The sequence below is a fragment of the Dermacentor variabilis genome, unplaced genomic scaffold (assembly GCF_050947875.1).
Source record: "Dermacentor variabilis isolate Ectoservices unplaced genomic scaffold, ASM5094787v1 scaffold_13, whole genome shotgun sequence".
Taxonomy (NCBI): domain Eukaryota; kingdom Metazoa; phylum Arthropoda; class Arachnida; order Ixodida; family Ixodidae; genus Dermacentor; species Dermacentor variabilis.
In genome coordinates this window covers 37,737,708-37,751,286 of record NW_027460291.1, presented here as the reverse complement: position 1 = coordinate 37,751,286, position 13,579 = coordinate 37,737,708, and the positions used below count along the sequence as shown (strand labels likewise).

The 13,579-nt window shown below is 43.5% G+C and overlaps 1 protein-coding gene across 1 annotated transcript in view; it reads right to left on the bottom strand.

Annotated features, from left to right (window-relative positions):
* The window catches only part of LOC142566852 (retinol dehydrogenase 5-like), a 38,785-nt gene extending 25,845 nt beyond the window's left edge, over positions 1-12,940 (bottom strand). The window contains exons 1-2 of the mRNA XM_075677753.1: positions 12,705-12,940; positions 8,267-8,473 (exon numbers count right to left, since the gene is read on the bottom strand). Coding sequence (XP_075533868.1) covers positions 8,267-8,473; positions 12,705-12,909 — 412 coding nt within the window. The 5' untranslated portion in view covers positions 12,910-12,940. The remainder of the gene's footprint in view (positions 1-8,266; positions 8,474-12,704) is intronic.
* Between the last annotated feature and the right edge of the window lie 639 nt (positions 12,941-13,579).

The window sequence follows — 13,579 nt, the reverse complement described above, 5'->3', positions numbered from 1 at the left end:
AAACAGCTGTAAGCCTCAATTAGCTTTACTTCAAATTACCGCCACTTAAAATAAACACGTGAAGAACCGCCTAATTTTGAGAAGCAGTTGAAGAAGCAAGTGGTGCTGGTAGAATCTAAACCGCAGTCTGAAGTCCTCGCTTTAGTATGGAGCGTTTCTGTGAAGAAATGCAAATTTTCGATATTATAGCAGGAATCACTCGTCGTGAAAAAACCTGTTCTATCGAATTAAAATCAAGGTAACTGTTGTAGAAGTCATATATAGTCAGTGTTTGTGACCTACTTGTTGCACGGCGGCAAGTATGGTATCATAACTGAATTCTTATATGCTGTGTTTTTGCGGTTGTCGATCGGCGCATGAAAAACCCGCAATGGGCTGGTATGCGCTCCTTCGGCTGGCACTGTAGCGTTCCCTCTGAGAGCTGCATTGTCGTCTAAAAAATAAGCTCTTTGAATATATTTTCACGAATGAAGACGTCATAAATATATATTTGAGACAACCGCCATCAGTATACAAGCAAAGAGAACGAAGGCGAACAAACGAAAACACCGTAGAAAGCGTCCGGACACCGCCCGAACTGTACAGGCGACACGCGCGAGTCCGTGCCCTGATGTCACGCGAGCGGCGCTCGCAGCGCCCCTGTAGTTCGTTCTCGGGGCTAATACCAGGTTGCTCTCTGGTCCAAACCACTCTCTTTCTGTCTCCTAAAGTTATACCTGGCATTCTTCGTTGCATCGCTCTTTGCGCGGTCCTTAACTTGTTCGAAAGCTTCTTTGTCAGTCTCCAAGTTTCTGCCCCATCTGTCAGCACCGGTAAAATGCACTTATTGTACACCTTCCTTTCCAATGATAATGATAATGCTTCCAGTCAGGAGATGGCAATGTGTGCCGCATGCGATCCCAGCCATTTTTATTTTTCTATGCATTTCCTTCTCATGATCAGGGTTCCCTGTGATTAATTGACCCTAGGAAAACGTACTCCTTCACAGACTCTAGAGGCTGACTGGCGATCCTGAACTCTTGTTCCCTTGCCCGGCTATTTATCATTATCTTTGTCTTCTGCATATTAATGTTCAACCCCACTCTTGCACTCTCTCTGTTAAGGTCCTCAATCATTCGTTGTAACACGTCTGCAGTATTGCTGAATAGAACAATCTGATCGGCAAACCGAAGGATGGTGAGATATTCGCCGTCGATCCTTACTCCTAAACCTTCCCAGTTTAGTACCTTGAACACTTCTTCCAAGCACGCAGTGAATATCATTGGAGAGATTGTGTCTCTTTGTCTGACCCTTTTCTTCCTAGGTACCTTCCTACTTTTTTTTTGTAGAATTAAAGTAGCTGTGGAATCTCTGTAGATATTTTCCAAGATATTTACGTAGCAGCCTCTACTCATTGATTACGTAATGCCTCTATGAGTGCTCGTGCCTCTACTGCATCAAATGCCTTTTCGTAATCTATGAAAGCGATTAGAGAGGCTGGTTGTACTCTGCGAATTTATCGATTGCCTTATTAATGACATGGATGTGATCTCTTCCTGAAGCCAGCCTATTCCCTTGGTTAACTAAAATTCAGTTTACGGCGATAATAATAATAATAATAATAATAATAATAATAATAATAATAATAATAATAATAATAATAATAATAATAATAATAATAATAATAATAATAATCTTTATTACGCACCCAAGAAAATGAGTACAGTAAGACGGGCCCAGCTAAGCCAATGGGGACTTGTGTGACGTGGCCCGCCATCGTCAGCTAAGCGATGTGGTTGCAGTATACATGCACAAATTTGATACCAACAAAGAAAAAGAAAACAAATGAGAGTGATAAAGGTACATCAGGTTTACAAGGCATCGAAACAAAAGCATAGAGTAATCACAATTAAACTGCGACAAACAACAGGAAAACAAGTACATACATCTGTATTACAACATGTGCAATAGACTCTTCAATTTAGCCCGAGAGTCGACAGAAAAATAGTCGTCTGACAAGTTATGAAATATCTTGCGGACACACACGCAGCGTCTAGCGGCTCCTTATCTAGTAGATACGCGCGGTTAACGTGCGTATCTTAACGTGCATTATTAACGTGCATATATTAACGTGCATTTCTTTGCGCAGCGGTCGCGGGGAGGCGCGCGGATGCTTAAATTCATCCGTCCAGAAAGGGCGCAGCACAACCGTAGAAATGAATAAAGATTGAAAGGACGGTAAACCGAGATCATGAAAAATACCTTTGTTTGATGGTGTTACGCGATTATACGCCACACTTTTTAGTATATTTTTAAGAGGTTATCAAATTTATCCTGCCAACGTTGGGAGCAGAAAGCAAAAACCGTTATATCATACCTTAATGTGCTGTGTGCAAGGGAATGTGCAATATTTTTTTTAGTCGGAAACGGCACCAAAATTTTAATGTTGAAGAGTAAACATGCAACAAATCTTAGTTTGGAGCATACATGTGCCCCATGAATATGCCACGACAAGTCGCTATCGAAATGAATGCCGAGATACTTAATTGAGTTGGTGTTTTCAACAAGAGTACACTTACAGGATAAGCAGTCTTGGGTATGAAGATACACTGGAATGACCATGATTCCAATATTCAGGGGATTTTTGAAGCATATAATTTTTGTCTTTTTTGATTGACGGTAAGTTTGTTTTTAAAAAGCCAGACCATAGCTTCATGCACCGATTGCTGCAGATTGCAACAGCCTTTTCCTAATTAACATGCTTTGTTAGAAGGATGATATCATCCGCATACTGATACACTTTACCATTTGGGATTACTGAAATGAAATCGTTCACAATTATGTTAAAGAGGAGAGGCGATAAAATTGACCCTTGAGGGACACCAACACCAAGGGATAAGTTGCTGCTATAGTATTTGGTACCTATAACAACCACTTGTGACCTGTCGGTGTGATAGTTTTGAAGTAGAGTATAAAAGGGGCCCCTAAAACCAGTAAGATATAATTTGCGAAGTAATATGCCATAGAAAACTGAATCAAAGGCTTTGGATGCGTCGAGAAACAAAGCACAGTTAAAGACATTGCTTTCAAAAGCAGAATACAAATCATCAGCAAGTTCTTCCAGGAGCGAAATTGTACCTCGGCCTTGCACAAAACCAAATTGTCGGTCAGACAAAATTCAAAACTTTTGAATAAAAAAGTCATAACTTTAAGCAAAAGTTTTTCTATAACCTGAGATAATGCGGGCAAAATGGATATAGGCCGGTAGTTTTCAATAAGAGATTTATTTCCTGCCTTATGGAGTGGTCTAACTCAAGCAGTTTTTAGATTTTGTGGCATAGTTCCATTATCTAGGAAACCATTTAACATGAAAACCACCATATCTGAAAGCGCCTCAAAGTTTCTTCTCAGCAAGCTTACAGTTATTCCATCTACTCCAGGTGGTTTATTCGTTCGAAAACTGAAAATGATCCGGGCAAGGTAAGATTTCGAAAGCTGAGGTAAAAATGCAGATGCTGTCAAAGAATCACCAAGCGTCACGTGTTGCCGAGGCTTAGATAGCGCCTCTGTTGAAGCCTGACTGAAGTAATGATTGAACAAGTCAGCTGTTTCGACAGGGTTTCCAGGAAAATGTTCTATGACAGATTTTACAGTCTTGGATTTCCCTCTGAGATGGTTTATCCACGACCAAGTTTTTCTAGCACTTTTGGACGACTGATTAAATTTGTGTAAGAAAAAGCGACGTTTTGCAGCGCGGAGAAGAGCAGCTACTTTATTTCTTGCAATCTTATATTCTAATTGTAGGTCTTTATTGTTAAGGGTGCATTTGCTTTTTTTACGAAGCCAATCTCTGTGAGATATGGCTTGCATAATATCGGAATTAATTCATGGATAGCTTTTCCTGCACTTTTTATTCCTGAAAAATGTGCAGTACCGTTCGAAATGTGCTAGACGCTCACAAAAGCTATCGTACACTTGGTCTGGGGGCCTACCGTCAATCAAAGAGGAGCAGGTAAAATTCATAATGAGACTGTCAAGTTTCTTTTGATCCACAAACTTAATCTGAAATTCTGACGTGGTTTTTACCTTATCCCTTGAATACTGCGTGCCAACGAACGACACACTTAGAGATACACGGCAAGCAACAGCATAGTGGTCAGATAATCTATGAGTCATAACACAAGAAGTGAGCGAATGATTAGGCGCTCGAACCGCAATATGGTCTAATCAAGACGTTACAAAACGGCCATTCAAAATTTCCTCTCTTGTCGGGGCAATCAACGTTGACTTGAAACCATAAGATGCCAAAACGGCTAAATAATCTGATACTAAGGTGTTTGTTGGACATAGGATCCTAATATTGAAATCCCCTGCCAGGCAAACTTCATCCACTGATGACCAAATCTTCACTGCTTCTTCCAGTTCCAACACAAAACGAGTAGCACTATTACTTGGGGGCCGGTATATCACTAACAATAACAGTTCATAATTTACACAATGAACCTTTACGGCGAGGCATTCCGCATGTCTGAACGTAAAGTCTACCAGTGAAGGGTCATATTTTGAATTTACAAATATAGCAGTGCCGCCGCCTCTACGGTTATCCGTGTTATGCTGCAACACCTGTATCCATTTAACGAGAACATATGTAGGAAATATTCTGACACGTTGATTTCTGTGACCAGAGCAGCATCTACAAAATCAAGCAAAGATTCAGCTAGCACTTTTAATTTCTGCCTGTATTTATGTAGACTCCTAATGTTTATGTTCACAAGTGTAAAATCGCGTGGTGACGTGCGCCCAAACAGTTTCTTGAAAGAAGTGAAATCAGATAACTCACGGAAAGTAGCTGCCATTCCGCTTAAGCAATTCTTTTAATATCAGCTTCTCAAATCGAAATGCAGGCCTCAAGGAGGACAATCTCATCAGAGCATATCATGCATTTTTCATCAGTCATGTGACGTACATTGCATCATACCTGAACTGGGGGAAAGGAGAGATGGCTAAGCTAAACGCACTTATACGCTCCGGACTCAAAAGGGCTCTGGGACTCCCGCACCGAACGAGTACCGAACTCCTCAACAAGTTAGGACTTCATAACACTATAGATGAGCTCATTGAGGCACATTCGATGTCACAAATTGCAAGACTCTCCAACACTAAGCCAGGGTGCAAAATTCTAGATGAAGTCGGAATACTGCCTCGAGGAGGAGACATCTATAAGTTCAAAATATCCAAGGAGGTGGAGACACAATTAGTTGTAGACTCCATACCTAGAAATATTCATCCTGTCTACAACAAGGGCAGAAGGGACGCCAGGGCCAAATGCATTCTGGGTAAACTTCACCAACAACACAGCTCAGCTCCTTTTGTCGATGCAACTAGTTATGGATCGGGAAATCGCTACGCTATCGCCGTGGCCGATGAGAGCGGTAAATTAATAAGCGCGGCGTCACTAAGAACGAGCTCCATTCATGCCGCCGAAGAAGCAAGCATAGCACTTGCAATTACAATGAGGAGAGGCTCCACGATTTTCTCCGATTCCCGTACAGGTATTAGGAATGACTCAGCCGGCTTCGTCTCAATGGAAGCACACAAGTTACTTATACACAGTATTAATACTCATAATTACGACCAACTGGATAGCTCACACCTAGTCTGGTTTCCGGCTCATCAGGGCCACTCGGTCAGCCCCAATGGTTGCAATCCTAACGAGCAAGCTGACTCTGCTGTGCGGGATCTCACATGCTGCGCACAGGAACTGCTCCAGGATGACTGCGGCTCCTGCAAAGACCCACTTACTACTTTTCACGAGATCACATCACATCATAGGGACGGCAGGAGGTTTTTTCCTCCCCCCCAATCAGAAGTTCAACCGAGCTCAGGACGTCACATTAAGAATGGTTCAAACTAAATCTTATCCCACACCTATTGTGCTTAACAAAATTGACCAGGATTTTCCCGCGGAATGTAAAAGTTGTGGACCCACTCCGTGTCTATTTGATCATATGTTCTGGCTGTGCCCCAACCAAAGGGCTTCGGATCTCAACAGTGAGGAGGACTGGAGTCGGCGCATATCCAGCGAAGTCCTCCAAGATCAACTCCTGGCTGTCCGGAGAGCTGGCGACATCGGGAAAGCCTTTGGCCTACCGGTGCCTACGTGGGCGGAGCCACCGACTTAGCCTGGGGGCTTGTGCCCTCAGACCCTAGTTTCTCTGGACTAAAATAAAGTTCTTGCCATGCTATGCCAAGCTTCCTGGTTCACACGAATGAGAGAGGCATTTGAGTCTTTTTTTGCGTAGAGTTTTCCACCTTTCAACCAGCAGTACTTGAATACTTTTTCTTTCGTTGCCATGCGCGTGCGCCGGAACAGGTCCGTATTCATCTTGGTTAGATTGTCGTTGAAGAAAACGTTCAGGTCTGAATCTGTCACACATAACTGTCGCAGTTTCTTACGCGCCTCAAACCGCGCCTCTTTCACTGATACTGTCGAGAAACGGATAAGCACAGTTTGGTTATCTTTTTTGCTAGGCAGCCGATGGGCTGCTTCAATGTCTGAGATCGAAAAGTTCAGTTCAAGCTTATTCGCAAGGTCAGCCAGTTTTTCCTTCAAGTTCTCATGTTCTTCTTGTTGCAGTGCTTCAATCTCCAGATTTCATTTTCTGCTATATTGCTCATTTTCGTTTCGAACTCCACGCAGAGCTTGTAGTTCCTCTGCCTGTGCTTGCACCGTCGCTTTCAATGCGCCAATTTCCGCCTCGTGTGCTGCAGCAAGTTCTGTGCTAGCTTTAACCTGCTCAAGTGCCGAGCCATATTGGTTTGACATAAACGTGACTGATGCTTCCAGTTCTCCGACAGTCTTAGACGGCGTCGTGAATTCTGCCTTAAGCAGCAAGAGCGAGTCAACTTTCTCGTGCGAAACTGGCAGTGATGCTAGGCTAGCTTTGATCTCTACAATAATAATAATAATAATAATAATAATAATAATAATAATAATAATAATAATAATAATAATAATAATAATAATAATAATAATAATAATATAGCTATATCGACGTAGTAGTTCTGCGGAAACCCGCAAGGTGGAGAGAAGTAATGAATAAAGGGAAAATCAGACATCCACCCGATCGTAGCAATTGCTACGAAGGAAACCCAAACGGGTTCCTCGAAAGAAAGGCCTCCTAGTTGAAGAAAAATTCGTCCCGGACCAGGACGAATTTTTCTTCAACTAGGAGGCCTTTCTTTCGAGGAACCCGTTTGGGTTTCCTTCGTAGCAATTGCTACGATCGGGTGGATGTCTGATTTTCCCTTTATTCATATAGCTATATCAAATAACAATAATTATATTAACCTGAATAAATTGATTGTATTTCAGCATACTAATACGAAGTTAATCAGCACTGGTAATCATTCGAAGTCAGTACAGAAGTCCTAAGGTCGACCTGTTCACGCTCTCAATGCGTGCTTCCCGGTCGTTCTGGTCGTTCAGCCGTGAGAACGAACCGCCCAATACACAGTCTGTTGGATAACTGCAACTGTGCCAGAATAAAGCAGAGGCTTTCAGAATTACAAAGCGTATGCGAAAGACGCCTGCAGGCTAGAATCACACCGTGATTGTATTCAATTTACAATGTGTTTCGTCCGTTTTCACTGGTTCCTACGTCGCCGCGAACATGTCAAAGCTTATATCGGGCGTTCGGTGCACTGAATGACACGAGAAAAAAAAATGAACAGAAGAAAACGAAACAAATTGGTTGCATTGTCCAGACGAAGGACTAATTTGCAACCAAATGGTGAAGGGCATGATATGGCACGAGTGCGGGATAAAAACCAGGGATAAAAAAATAAAACAGGAAGAATGAAAGGCGAGGTGACGTCATCCGCTTTTCTCGTGGTTGGCTTCTTTTTTTTTTTAGCTCGGTTTCCCATCGTGCGAATACTTTAGCAGCATATGCGGAGCCAACAATTAAAAAGCCAAGAATATATCTTATTTGCTATTTTTAATTCTAGCGTAGAAATCTTTAGCGAGTGGAGGAAAAGGCAACTTGCCACGCCCGCATGAGGTGAGGCCTCCGCAGAGAACTCACACCACCTTGTTTGGCTCCCACCGAGGACATGTTGTCTTTTGGTCCACTGTTATATCCCTTTGCCTTATTATTATTATTCAAAACAAGAAATTATTTCTCCTGTGCTTTCCTTGGTATTATAAACGTCATATGGTGGCGAGCGTAACAACCATCGGACCCCTTGGTCTCCTTATCGTTCTTAGCAGCCTGTAGTCCCTCACCCGTATTACTGCCGTCTGAGGTGATGGCCACGTAGGCTTCTTCGATGTCATCCTCCTTCGTTACGTCCAGTTGTAAGACGCACACGTTGGGAATTTGTTTGAGGATCGCGGCTCCGTCACTGGAGGTACTGAGGCAGCCAGCGTAGACACGGAAGCCGTCAGCTGCTAGCCGGATAGCCAAGAGATGTCCAAACCCAGTGTCACAGCCTGCAGTCAGAACAGTACCATGGACCTGAATACTTATATGCATTTTCGAAGAAACTACATGACACACCAGCCACAAAATAAGATTGGCCAATATAAAGAGATCATGTTCATTGCAGCAGATGAAATCTTAGTTTCTTTTAGAGGAGCGTGCCGTAGCGTGACTGGTCATGGCACTGTCGAAAAATAATGAATTATGTCGGGACCCGAAGCACGTAATCCGACAGCCCTACGCGCCAACTCCGAGCTTTACTATGCGGTTCCAAAGGTGAAGCCATGAATCACATATTAGGCTGAACAAAGCTATTGAAGAGTTTCATTGTTACCCCGATCGGCTGAAGAATCACTCTACGGTTGTCATTCATTCTTTCAAGGGGTTCCGAAGCAACACTTGGGGTATAACCATAGGTCGTCAGAATTATCAGAACTAACTCAGACTCAGTTCCAAAATTAATTTTTTTCCTTAAGGCTCTCTCGGACTGAGACCTACCAATACTTAATTCAGCTGGGCCCATTGCCGAACTCAGACTCGCGAAATTTCTACTCAGCCGGACAAATTCAGACTCAGACTCGTGGATCAGTATGAGTCTGAGTGAGTCGACTCATGAGTGAGTTTGCCGACCTATGGGTACAACAAACACCATAGTGGAGGGTTCACAATTAATTTTGGCCATTTAGGAGTGTTTAACGACCATCTATATCTAAAGCACGAGCAAAAAAATTCGTTTTTGCGTTTGGCACGCAGAAATGAGGCCGTCGCGACCGGAAATTGAACCATCGACATCGTGATCAGCAGCACAATACCATAGACACTCAGCAAACGCGGCGGTTTTATCGTTATTGCGCCGCTGTGAACCGAATAGCAAAGAACAAAAGAACGTCGCTGTTCGCCGGTTGTAACGGGAACGAACCTCTTCTCTGGGCAACGCCGGCTCATCGGAGCTGGACATTTCTAGTGATGAAGACACAAGACTTTTGTATACAAGACTGTACTGAAACAGGGATGCAAAATGAAACGGTTGAGATGTAGACAGTTAAACTTTACAAGAAACGTGAAACAAAAGTAAATAACTCAATGCGCTGGTGGCTTGCACACCGAGTGCTGTGCGACGACGGATATGGGCCATACTCGCCCTCGATGCCTTACAAGGTCTAATGTTTCTTCATAAAACTTAAGGAAATTTCAGAACATAAGAATTAATATGTTCATTTTCAGCTTATAGCTCTTCTGTATTCTTTTTTATAATACTAGCAAACCTTAATAAGGAAACACTAGCTATAGGGAAGTAATTCTGGCTGTTGCGACAAATGCCAGTGCTTGAAATCTGTTCTTTGACGCTCGTGAAGCGGGACTGTGTATCCCTATATTCTGGCAAAATGTCATATCAATTGATTCTCGTTACGAAAACTTTGGGACGTGAGAAGTCGGCTCTCCGGACTGTCAAATATTTATTGTATTCTCGCGACAAACTTAACCGGCCCTTCCACCGCATCTGCAGCCAACCTTCTTCGCGATCTGTGCGTAAAAACAATGTAGTTAAACCACGCATACAATTGAAAAAATCTTGAAATTTTCAACTTGTACGCCTTCGTACTAACGTATTTCCAATGCGGAAACTGTAATAATGCTCGAATGCCGAGACCACGCAGTCACTAGCGCACTATTGACACCCGAATATATCTGGCGGTATGCTTGAATCACAGCAGATGTTTCAGTTTTTCTGTAGTCTCCGCCTTGGGAGAAATGCTCCCAAGAAAGCCTTGGGAGCTATGCAAAGGGGGAAGGCAGCTGGGGAGGATCAGGTAACAGCATATTTCTTGAAGGATGGTGGGCAGATTGCTCTAGAGAAACTGGCCACCCTGTATACGCAATGCCTCATGCCTTCGAGCGTACCGGAATCTTGGAAGAACGCTAGCATAATCCTAATCCATAAGAAAGGGGACGCCAAAGACTTGAAAAATTATATACCGATAAGCTTACTGTCCGTTGCCTTCAAAGTATTCAATAAGGTAATCGTAAATAGTATCAAGAACACCTTAGACTTCTGTCAACCAAAGGATCAGGCAGGATTTCGTAAAGGCTACTCAACAACAGACCATATTCACACTATCAGTCAGGTGATAGAGAAATGAGCGGAATATAACCAACCCTTTTATATAGCTTTCATTGATCACGAGAGAGCGTTTGATTCTGTCGAAACCTCAGCAGTCATGGAGCAATTATGGAATCAGGGTGTAGACGAGCCGTATGTAAATATACTGAAATATATATATAGCGGCTCCACAGCCACCGTACTCCTCCATAAAGAAAGCAACCAAATCCCAATAAAGAAAGGCGTCAGGCCGGGAGATACGATCTCTCCAATGCTATTCACAGCGTGTTTACAGGAGGTATTCAGAGACCTGGATTGGGAAGAATTGGGGATAAGTGTTAATGGAGAATACCATAGTAACTTGCGATTTGCTGATTATATTGCCTTGCTTACTAAAGTGAGTTACTAAAACTCAGGGGACCAATTGCAATGCATGCTCACTGACCTGGGGAGGCGAAGCAGAAGAGTGGGTCTAAAAATTAATCTGCAGAAAACGAAAGTAATGTTTAAGAGTCTCGGAAGAGAACAGCAGTTTACGATAGGTGGCGAGGCACTGCAAGTGGTAAGGGAATACATCTACTTAGGGCAGGTGGTGACCGCGGGTCCGGATCATGAGACGGAAATAATCAAAAGAATAAGAATGGACTGGGGTGCGTTTGGCAGGCATTCTCAGATCATGAACAGCAGGTTGCCGTCATCCCTCAAGAGAAAAGTCTGTAATAGCTGTGTCTTACCAGTACTCACCTACGGGGCAGAAACCTGGAGGCTTATGAAAAGGGTTCTACTTAAATTGAGGACGACGCAACGAGCTATGGAAAGAAGAATGATGAGTGTAACGTTAAGGGATAAGAAAACAGCAGATTGGGTGAGTGAACAAACGGCAGGGAATGACATCTTAGTTGAAATCAAGAAAAAGAAATGGGCATGGGCAGGACATGTAATGAGGAGGGAAGGTAACCGATGGTCATTAAGGGTTACGGACTGGATTCCAAGGGAAGGGAAGCGTATCAGGGAGCGGCAGAAAGTTAGGTGGGCGGATGAGATTAAGAAGTTTGCAGGGACGACATGGCCACAATTAGCACATGACTGGGGCAGTTGGACAAGTATGGGAGAGGCCTTTGCCCTGCAGTGGGCGTAACCAGGCTGATGATGGTGATGATGTAGTCTCCGCATGCTGAAACGTTGTGTAGCCAGGTGTGCCAAAAGTTTTAAGGTACACAAGTATACCTGCACAGGAGCCAGCTTAAAGCTCCAAAGGTCAGTGCTCTGCCTAGTTCCCGTGATGAAAGTGCGCTGTACTGCGACTATCTGGCGAGTGTGCGACCGCTTCCAAAGAGGCGAGGCCTTTGCGTGGGTGATACCTTTCAGCCCCCTAATAGCCATGGTATGAAGCCGAATGCATGTTCCGAAGTGAGCACGCCTTTCAGATGATGACACCAAGAGAACTATGTAACAAAAATGTTAGACGATGGCTGAGTTTCGATGTTTCTTTTTCTGGTGAGAGGGCAAGAATAAAATGAAGATAATCACATTTTTTACCAACAGCGGAAGGTATGATAAAATTGGCTGCTGAAGAACAATGTCAATTGACCCGTGCTTGTAAAGAGAAATAGTAAATTGAACAGAGAGAGTGGAAAAACGCAATAAAGCAGTTTGACGACCTTGCAGCTACACATAAGAGATTCAATGCTGCATGTACAAAAAAAAAAAAAAAAGAAAGACGCCTAAGTTCACAGTCTCAGGTCTCGCGTAATAGTGAACGCAATTCAACTTATGACGCCAATAAGGTTAAAAGTCGCTGTGGCTAAATTACCGAAAAGCATGCCACCCTGTAGGCTAACGACCGTGTTGGTTAAAGGTTTGAAGGCATCGGAGATTTCAACATTCAAAACGAGCGCACAGTGCAAATACAATCGAGACGCACGTACAGAAGTGGTACAAGCGAGCATGAAAGCAGCCGAGACTGCCGCAACGTAAGTAATTCAGCATGCACGTGCACCAAATGAAGATAGAGCAAAACCACTGCAGCCTTCGTGAGGAATTAGGTCGTCGACTTGACTTGAGCGGCCGGTTACAGTGAGTCACTTGTATTATTTTGAATTGCCTCACGGAAACAACGCAGGTAACGTGAATAATCTTACCGGTTATGAGAACACTCCTTCCTTCCGGAGTGACCAGTTCGTTCAAGAGGATCCTGCGAACGTGCCACAAGAGCCAGTATCCAGACCAAAGTGCTAGCACAAACAATACTACGTTGGTAGCGACAGCCAGTATCGACGGGAGCCACAGAATGACTGTCCACAATAGTATTCCCGCTGGAAACGTCATTTGGAGCAGGCCCGTCATGTTGCGCGCAAGCGCAAGGCGGACGCGAAGAGTCCTCTGAAAGGGTCCGTGATTGCAGCAAGTGGCGGGTGTGGCTAATTTCGACGAGCACTTAAGTGCGCACAATTGCACACATCAGCGTGCGAAAAGAGACGCCCGTGAAATGAATGACAAAATTTGGCGAGGGGCTCCTTTCTTGGTATTTTTTAGGTGTGCGTGTTTACGCTTATTGCGGGGGCACTTTGGCAGTCTGCACATTGCGAAGGAATTAATGTATACAGTTTAAGCCAAGGCCTTGGAGCATGCGACGGTGCCGCTGTTTTCATCTTTTATTTCAAGGATGTAATTTCCTCACGCTCAAGCTAGATCCAGAGTATCACGCTTAAAAAATGCTATCAATGCCTTCTCGAAAAAAAAAAAGAACAATGAAAAAATTTTGCAGTCAACGCTCAAAAAATAAAGGAAATGCAAACTTGCGGAATCCTACGTCGTTTTGCGACAACATTCTCACCTGCATAGTTTCTTTCTGTCTCTCAAGCTACTTCAGATGAAGTTGGTGTAGCAACAGCTACCTTGCTGAGTTGTTTCGAGTATGAGTCATGAAGCAGTACTCACTAACTTATTACGATAAACCACTGTGCAACAAGCATACCTCGCTTTTTCAAATGAACGCCCTATTCAGGACGAAAAT